The 10,232-nt window shown below is 24.9% G+C and overlaps 1 protein-coding gene across 8 annotated transcripts in view; it reads left to right on the top strand.

Moving 5' to 3' along the window:
* Positions 1-8,791, top strand: part of LOC100211484 (uncharacterized) — a 17,216-nt gene extending 8,425 nt beyond the window's left edge. For 2 of the 8 annotated variants that reach the window (XM_065813186.1, XM_065813182.1), the window contains 12 exons: positions 1-188; positions 270-647; positions 1,524-1,741; positions 1,937-2,128; positions 2,226-2,362; positions 3,718-3,948; positions 4,328-4,714; positions 5,404-5,473; positions 5,876-6,010; positions 6,088-6,899; positions 7,699-7,867; positions 8,595-8,791. The exon at positions 1-188 is cut by the window's left edge and continues 144 nt beyond it. In XM_065813186.1, the coding sequence (XP_065669258.1) occupies positions 1-188; positions 270-647; positions 1,524-1,741; positions 1,937-2,128; positions 2,226-2,362; positions 3,718-3,948; positions 4,328-4,714; positions 5,404-5,473; positions 5,876-6,010; positions 6,088-6,899; positions 7,699-7,867; positions 8,595-8,767 (3,090 nt within the window). In that variant the 3' untranslated portion in view covers positions 8,768-8,791. Of the gene's footprint in view, positions 189-269; positions 648-1,523; positions 1,742-1,936; positions 2,129-2,225; positions 2,363-3,717; positions 3,967-4,327; positions 4,715-5,403; positions 5,474-5,875; positions 6,011-6,087; positions 6,900-7,698; positions 7,868-8,594 lie in introns of all 8 variants that reach the window. The other 6 variants (XM_065813185.1, XM_065813181.1, XM_065813188.1 and 3 more) reach the window with 3 other exon arrangements.
* The last annotated feature ends 1,441 nt before the right edge of the window (positions 8,792-10,232 follow it).

The raw sequence follows: 10,232 nt of genomic DNA, 5'->3' as shown, positions 1-10,232 counted from the left end.
AACCGTTTATCAAAACAGGATAATGTGCCGGAGGAAATTGATTTTGAAAATGATTTTGAATTTAGTGATAATGATAACAATTATCAGGTCACTAATACAAAAACTTTCAGTTTCTTGTCTGGAATTAAGGAGCAAATATCTAGACCAGATAAACATGACGGCATATTTGTTGAGAAAAGAAAACTGCGGTAAGAGTTCTTATAAAACTAGATATAGCTACAACCAGAAATACTTTGATTTTTTATATACTAAACAATTTATTTTATAAGAGATGACACCTCTGCATCTGAAAAGAAAAAAACAAGACAAAATGTAAAGAGTGTAATTGATAATACTAAAGTGAAAAAGCGTAACAAGGTTCTTACGAAACGAATTCCAAAAAATGAAGTTATGAATCAAAGTTTTAAGGCAGAAATTGAATCTGCTTCTCTATCTAAAAAATTACCTACTCCTCAGATAGAAATTGAATCTGTTTCCTTAACTGAATGCGTACCTCCCCCTTATGATGAATATACGGATAAAGAATGGTTTCCGCGTGACATTGGCTATGATCAAAACTTCGTGATTTCTTATTTAATCAATCAATTGAATACATCTCAACCATTAGTATTTAAAGAAATTCTGGCAGCTATTACTAAAATACACGGGTATCAATATAAGTTTATTTCAAAAATGCGTTAATTAAATATTTTTAAAGTCGTATCAAGATGTATGAAGAAAAAAATTTTGTAACAAATAAAATTGTTATAAAAACAATTGTTTTTATAACAAATTTGTTCGCTACAAAATTTTTTTCTTTATAAATTATAAAGTTATAAACAATTGTTAAAAAGTTATAAACGTTTTTCTTAACATATTTTATTACCTGTTTTTTTTGGTTTTGGTTTTGGCTTTGCTTTTTCAATGTTCATTTATTATTTAACTGTTTGCAATATAAGTGACATGAGGACCTCTATTGTAACCCCTACCCCATTTACTAAATTTCATTTCCATTCCCATTCTGTTACCGCATATTTGTTAGTAACTTTTTTAATTGACGTTTATATATATATATATATATATATATATATATATATATATATATATATATATATATATATATATATATATATATATATATTTATATATATATATGTGTGTGTGTGTGTGTGTGTGTAAATGTCTATTAAAAAAGAACTTCTTTTACAAACTCACTTTGGCTCGATCAATTAAAACAAAGAAAAATATATAAGTAACTCACATACTAGAGGGAGTAGGAAGTTAAAATTTCAAAAAGTGTCATATGGGAAGGGAGGAGTATGAAAAAAGCCACTTCTGCAACTTTTGTTTGACTAATTCATTTACATTTTTAAATTCAAGCTTTGTAAACTTTGTGCAAAAATATAGGGAACTTTTGGCTTAAAAAAGTAAACTTTATTTATATAAAAATATAAAATGTATTGAACTTCTTTTTATCTCAAACTTGATTAATTGAAAAAACAGCATATTATTGGTTGATAAGATTTTTTGCTTCTGTTTTTTAGTTACAACAGTATGTCAAACGAACTTTTTGAAAAGTTTATACAAATACTATTGTCATATCTGGAAAACCCATCTGGACAAATTCGTCATTATGCAGTTTCTGCTTTTCTGGCACTAAGCCCAAATCGCAGAGATGTTCTGTTGAAGCTAATACCAAAGCTAAACGATCCTATAGATCCGGTTAAAGATGCTGTTAAACGACTGTTAAATGAAATGGCTGGTAGTATTTTTTTTTAATTTTTTTAATGACGCGCAGTTATTACAATGAAACCTTTTTAAAAAATATTTTTAATGTAAAAATGATATTTATGTTGTTAAATATTTATTTTTTTTATAAAAATTGGAATTACCTTGTTTATAACGAGGAAAAAATGTTACTTAACAATCGTTATAATATTAATGATTGTTCTTTGAGGAATCAAAGATGCAGATACCTTATCATCAGTAATCCGAGAACTAGGCGAAATGAAATCAGGTATAATGACTAGTGATAAAGAGGTTATAGAGTCGTTTAAAAATACCATAATAACAAATAAAGAATCTTTTCGAAAACTTTCAAAATTTGTTAATTCATCAAACAGCATGAAAATAAAAAGTCAAATATCAGGTAAAAGCAATCTAATTAAAGAATAAACAATTTTTAAATAAAAATAATTGTAAAAAAATACATGATAATAATTAAAATTCTCTTTTTAAAAATTTAGCAAACATAACTAACTCTAGCATTTACAAAAATAGCGTATTATCAAATAAATCTTTGCAATCAGATTATACACAGATTAAGTCAACACAATTTGATGAGACTGATGAGCCAACACGATTAGATGACACTGCGAATAAGGTTTAGTTAAAAATATATCTAAACACTAAAAAGATTTTAGTACAGCTTTACAAACTTTGTAATAAACGTTGTAATAAACTGTTCATGACTTTGTAAAGCCATGAATAGTTACGTTTATGCGATAAAGATAAATAATATAGTTAAACTATATTGCTTCAGCGCAATGCAAGCGAACAATGCCTGAGGTTGTAGCTAATAAAAGTAAATTTGAGTCTCTTTATCACCTTCTAAATTCCTACTTACCTTATAAATTTTACAAATTTATTTACTCATGTCTCTAATAATTTATATTAAATTTTTTAATATAAAATTTCCTTACATAAATGAGCTAAATGTTTTTAATATTATTTTTTTTTCATGTATAAATGCAAGAGCAATCAACATCCATTACTTTTTGATAATTTATATACCGAAAAAGAAAAGATGTAAATACCGTTTAAAAAAAATAATCTATTATATATTACTGTTTTTAAAATGATGCTATTTATAAAATATTAAAAAACAAAATCCATTTGTTTTAGGTGTCCATAAATTACGTCAGGCTTAAGGAATAGGGGAGGGGGTTAATGTTTTTGTGACGTATCATACGGGACTTGTTATTAAAGTGTTGTAACAAGAACGAGGGTGGCAAAAACAGTTGAAAATTGCGTGACGTAATTTATGGACGACCCCTTATCAACTAACTTTGGAAAACATTGTATTATTCTTTAAGGAGCTTTGCTTTGGAAAAAAATAGGTTAAAATAATTTCAACTTTTCTCAACAGTTTAGCTTTTTCACTTATTCAAACAAAACCTTGAAAAAAAATTTTTTAATGATATTTTTTCTTTTGATTTCTTTTTAAATTTTTATTAAAAATTTGAAACTTTATATTTTATACTGCTGGTAGCTAAAGTATGTAATCAAAAAAGTATGATATACTTTATGTAAGTTTATGGAAAAAAGTCTTAAAACTTTTTGTTTGTTTTAATGTTAGTTTATAAACTTCATTTGATTTACGCTTTTAGATAACGGGAAGTATAAGTCGAGTTTTGAAAACGAGCGCTTCCAAAACTTTTTATATAAAAATTTCTTTTCTTCTCGGTTCTCGGTTGTAAGATCATCCTATTTTTAAGCCTCTGCATTCTTTCAATTCACAATATTTATATTTATTGTAACTTTATATTAGGCTGAGTTATTTTGTTCGTAATTTTTTTTTATCGGAAATGTACTTTATAGTTAAAATAAAAAAATAAAAATATAAAACATAATCATAACATTTTTTAAAACTTTTTTTTTTTTAGCATTGTTTTATATTTTCTCATTAATACTGTAATAGTTAAATGATATTTTGAAACATTAAAACCTTTTTTTTAGAAAATTATAGCTAATATTCGCGAAAGTCAGAATTCACTTTCACCAAAGCATAAATCGAAAATAGAAAATAACGATAACGCATTAAAAAAAAATTTATCAGATTCCAACCAAAATAAATTGCAAGTAATAAATAACAAACTTACTAAAAAAAGCGACTCAATGTATCCAGATCTAGAAGGAAACGAAATCTGTGATGTGAAAAACAAATATAAAAGCAAAGTCAAAGTTAAGGTAACAAGAAAACAAAAAGTAAGTTTTTACATATATATATATATATATTAATTAAATAAGCTATTACATAAATATTTTATTAATCTATAATTATGTTGAGTTGCGTACAAACTACCTAAAGAAATGTTTTAATATTAAAAGTATTTTTTGTGCAACGTGTTAACTTTAAAATGTATTTGTTTTATTTACTTTAACCTAATTTTTCTTTGAAGTTTTGAATACTTTTTTTTTTCATTTTTTATAAAGTTTTAAAAGAGTCTGTTTTTTCATCACCACCACCCCCCCCCACCCCACCCCTGTCCCACATAAGTAGTAAACCCTCTAAATTAAAAATGTTAAGTTATAGAACTATTAAAATATCTTTTGCAATGTTTTTTAGTCAGCTTTAAAAGACGTCAACAAAACTCACGGTAATTTTAACAATGAAAATAGTTCAGCAACTAAAAGACCGAATCATACAGTTACGACCAATATAGAACCGCAGAATGACAATTCTATTCGATTATTAACAATTAATCGATCATCACAGGATATATCTATCAAAGTGTTTGATAAAAGTACACCCAGCTATCGCAGTGATGGTAGCATTATAAGTGAAGAACATAGAAAGCTTGAGATTGATGGTCGTATAATTTACAACGATACACTTCGTGTAACAAAATTGGGACCATATAAAGAAGAAAAAATTCTACTATCAAAACTTCTTGGTTTGTTTAAAGATGAAGACATATGGCACCTTAATAGATTGTTACACGAAAATATACAGGTTAGTAAAAAATTGTTATTTTTAAAGAAATTCTCATAGGCTAACTTTTATCGGTTTATTTTAAAAATTACCTCAGGACTTAAAGTAGTTACCATTACCTAAAAGCAGTTACGTAAATCTAAAAGTAGTTACCTTAGTTACCCAAGGCTAAATTGAGAAGAACTATACAAAAAGAATTTCTTGAAAAAAATATCTTAAAATCAGAATTTTGTGAGCAAATATAAAATAATATTAATAAATGGTTTTTTAAAGATTATTAAAAAAAAACCCAAAAGCTACTGCCAAAAATATATAACTTATTTTTCGTTTTTGTGTGAAAAAAATTTCTTTAGCATTTTGTGAAGTTGTGGGGTTGAGTAACCGCCTTAGTCATAGTTTTGTCATTAGTAAGTTAACAATAAGTATGTTAACAAAAAATCACCACATTAAATGGTATTTTGTTGATAATCCCTTGTAACAGGGCGCTCCAAATATATTTCTGGAGGGTTTTTTATTAAAGAAAAAAAGATGTTGAAAATAAATTTATTACTTCTTTTTTTAATTGAGCAATTACTTATGCTTTATTTGTTTTCATTTAATGAACAGGGGGAGGGGGGAGGGGTCTATAGTTAATGTACAAAGTGTAATATAGATTGGTTATCTGAACGGTATCTTAATAACAAATGTTTTGACTGCTATACTACTTTTAGGAAACCACTGAACACTTGGCAACTAATCTAGCTAACAAATTATATAAGAGATTTGAATCCCTAAAATCAAGTAATTGTTTTTTTAATAAAACATTTATTATATATATATATATATATATATATATATATATATATATATATATATATATATATATATATATATATATATATATATATATATATATATATATATATATATTTATATATATATATATATAATATATATATATATATAATATATATATATATATATAATATATATATATGTATATATATATATATATATATATAAATATATATATATATATAAATATATATATATATATATATATATATAAATATATATATATAATACATTATATATATATATATATATATATATATATATATATATATATATATATATATATATATATATATATATATATATATATATATATATAAAACAGTAAATAAACTTTTGAACATTTAGATCCCAGATTAATGCCAAAATTTATAACAAACAGTTTTTCAAAAACACTTCAAGTTGAAAGTAATGAAGAATTGCAATCTTCTTTGGATGTAAATATCTCAAAATCGTTCAATACTTCATGTGAAAGTTATATAGGTAAGACGAATATACATAAAAAAATGACTTGTTTTTAAATTTTTTATTTTTGAAATTTATTCAACTCTATTTTTAAGAGTTAGGTCCAAATCAAATGGTTGAAAAAAAAAAACAGCTTGAGACTCTTGGTGCAAACAAAACCAAAAGAATAAATAAAAAAAAATCGAAATTAATTGAAATATCCAGTATTCAAATAAATAACTTTGATACTCAAATGAATAAACCCGAAAGTATTTTTTTCAACGATACTTTGAATCTTCCAATGAAATCACTTAGTGATAGTTTTTCATTTGAAGAAAATAAATCCAATGATCAAGCATGCTGTTTTTACAAAACAACCTACAACCTAGACAAAAGAAATGAATCAGAAAGCCAAATCTCGTTTGAACATGCAACACCTAACAACCGAGATAAAACAATATCCGTTAAACAAATTAAATCTCTATTCAAAGTACCACCTAGCATTAAAAAAGGGAACAAACTCGCAAGTAAAGCACCACTTTTTAATAATGAAACACAAAACAAAAATGAAGAAAAAAAACATGTTAGTCTTTTTAAAGCAAAAAAAAACAAAGTATTGCTTCCCGAAATATCTTTCAACAATACCATTAATAAATTAAACTCTGACGAGAAAAAGAAAAAAGTGGTTTTAGCTTCCAGTTTAACAGATAATAAAAATTTATCAAGTAATCAAATATCTGAATATGAAATAAACAATTGTAGTGCAGACAACATTTCAATGTTATTGAACTTTTTGAGAAAGGGTCATGGCGTAAAAAAAAAGGAGCGCTTGTCATTGAAGTTAAAAAAAACCGAAAAGTTATTAAATATAAAAAACACTACAGTGAGGAGCGAAAGTTTGTTGTTTACATTGGAGGAAGCAGAACAAGTAAAAAATTTTTTCTGGTTTTTCAATATTTGTTGAAGTATTTTACAACAGTTTTTGCTGTTTTGTTGTACAACGATTGTTACAGAAATAGATTCGTTTCTATTTCCGTAACATTTGTAATGCATCGTTTTTTGTGCTACAGACGCTGTTTCGTGAGCTACAACAAGAAATGTTTTAATATTAAAAGTGTTTTTTGTTTAACGTGTTAATTTTAAAATGTATTTGTTGTATTTACTTTAACCTAATTTTTCTCTGAAGTTTTGAGTGCATTAATATTATCATTTATTACTATTATATCATTTCGGTCAATCTCATACATAAAGTAACAACCGTTAATTATGCAAGAAAATTTATTTCACAAATATTCATTTATTTTTTATTTTTAAAAGTTTTAAAAGAACCTGTCTTTTTACCCTTCCCCCTCCCCTCATAAGTGAGAAACCGTATAAACATAAAATGGAGTCAATCTATTGATAACATAAATGTTAAGTTGTATGGTGTTGATATAGTGATAATATAAATGTTGCAAGTTCTTTAAATGGGTTCATAAAACTGTTTTTTCAAACAGAGATTTAATTGATCAAATAGTGATCTATTTTTTTCTGTAACACCAGTTCTTTTAATGGATACACAATGTCATTGAATCAAATTCCTTACTTAAATATGGTTTGTTTAAATTTGAAACATTTGTTTTGTTATATGATATTAAATATGATACTTTATATCATCTAAAATAGATAACTATATCTCCTTGCAATCTAATATAATACGTTTATCTAATGTAACACGTTAATTTTAGATGCTTAGAAAGTTGAATTCTTTGCAAAAACTTACCTACAAAACTTTCCAGTCTGGAGTATGCGGAGAACGCATACTATGTAGATTAGAAACGATAGCTTCAAATTACAAATATGAAACAATAACCAAAGTTATTGAGTCTTTACCAGAAAGATATGGATGCCAAATAGGTATTTAGAATATTTTTTATTAAAATGTACTAAAACTCATATAAAAGCTTTTAATTTTTATATCTAAAATTGATTTTAAACAACCAATTAATTTTTACGATTAAAATTTAATATCATTTTATAAATGTAGCAAAGAGATTAACAACAACTTCTGTGCAATACCAAAACAAAAAGTGCATAGTAACAAATACTAGCAGTAAAATTTTCGTTCTGTGCAGTAACAACTCTAAATGCTAAATTTTCTAAGCTAAAATAACAGCACTAACTATAAAAATTTCAGCAACTATGCAGTTATGGCAAAACTCTCTGCGCAATAGCAAACAGTTCGAATTTCTTCGTAGTTGCAATACTTAGAACTAAAATTTCTGCACAGTAACAGCAATTAAAAAAGCTCAACAAATAAAGACTGAATATAAAATCTGGGCTGAATGCTAAAAATTAAAATTGGTATGATTGTAAAAAGTGTTTAAGTGCCAAACGCCAAACACTTCACAATAAAAACCGGGATAAGTGATTTGTAGAAGTAGTATCTACCTCCACATAAATTTGTAGAAGTAGTATCTACTTCCATATGAAAGTAAATATCAATTAGCCTAGTTTTTACTGTGTTGTGTTTGGCACTTAGAAAACATTTTAACATCAAACCAGAAATTTTCATTTTTGACACTTAGCTGAAGATTTTATATTCAATCTTAAACTATTTACAATTTTTTGAATTTTTTTACAGTTTCAGTTGACTCTGGAATAACAATGTATGGACCGCTTAGTTTTTATTGGAAATCATTATGCAACACGGATCTTTCATTGAATTATCATCAAAGTGACCCAACGCGTAATAAAACTGATTTATTGACTGTAGACAATAAATTTTATTTAAAACCTTGTTTTTTAAGGCTTTAAACAAATATATTTAGTTTTATAAAATTTGAAGTATATTTATTATGTTTTTTATAAGTCTATTAAGTGACCAAAATAGTTTAAATTTTAAAATTATAAAAATACATGCATATATATATATATATATATATATATATATATATATATATATATATATATATATATATATATATATATATATATATATATATATATATATATATATATATATATATGTATATATATATATATATATGTATATATATATATACATATATATATATATATATATATATATATATATATATATATATATATATATATATATATATATATATATATATATATATATATATATATATATATATATATATATATATATATATATATATATAAAGAATATAAGAATTAAGGAAAGTTATTGGTATCTTAGCTAATAAGTTTGATGTCAAATCAACTGTGTCTGATTTAAAAACGATTCATAAAGATAAACTTTTAAGGCGATATTAGTTTTACTGACCCATTAAATCGGAATTCAATCAATTCAAAAAAAGACAAAACTATTAATGTCTTTCTTCATAAAGTATATGTTAATAGTACAATCGTTCTAAAAAAAAAGATTGTTTAAGTAACGAGTTACTTAAAGTTTTTCATCAGTTAAACTTTAAATATTTAAATTTTAAAAAACTAATATTTCTGAATCAGCTGAATCAACGACTTCTATTGATAATGAAATAAATTCTCAATCAAATTACAAATTTAAAAAAATTAAAAACCAATTTACCTCGGTCAGAAAAAAAATGCATTTTTTTTTTTTAAATTATTAAAATCTTGCACGAAAACAAGATGCTCGTTCCATTATTGCAAAAAAGGAACGGAAAAATATAAAAATTAAAAAATTCATGAAAAACATGTAAGCAATGTTGTTATTGACAAAGTTTATCCTTACGATAACCAAACTGACGACTATAAATGGCCAGTAGAAAAAACCCTTATATGTGGAGACTCTGCCCTAACGGGTGTTAACAAAAAAAATGCTCAAGTTAGGAAAAGTTAAAGTTAGAGTCTTCAGTGGTGCTACCATAAAAGTCATTTTAATCTAATTCCTCTTTTAAAAAAAATCTTTTAAAATTATCCTGCATATTAGAACAAATAATTATATAAACATTTCGTCTGAAACTGCCATGGAAAAATTAAAAGATCATGTTTCCTTCATTTTGAATTCAAACCCATTTTGTTCAATAATCTTATCTGCACCAATTCGTCGGTTCGATAAGGCAAAAGCTCAACTGACGAAAGAAAAAATTTCAATTCGATAATGATATTCCTTCTAAAAGGCTAACAAAAAAAGATTTTATTGATGACATTCAAACTATCACTTTTGAAATTAAACTAAGAATGCGGAAATTGCTAGTGATAGCTGTTTATAAACCCTCAAATCAAAATTGTGACTATTTATTCAATCACTTAACTTTTATTTACAATCATT

This window comes from Hydra vulgaris, chromosome 12, assembly GCF_038396675.1.
Source record: "Hydra vulgaris chromosome 12, alternate assembly HydraT2T_AEP".
NCBI classification, from domain to species: Eukaryota; Metazoa; Cnidaria; class Hydrozoa; order Anthoathecata; family Hydridae; genus Hydra; species Hydra vulgaris.
Note: the sequence above shows the minus strand (reverse complement) of the source record. Positions and strands in the feature narration are given on the sequence as shown.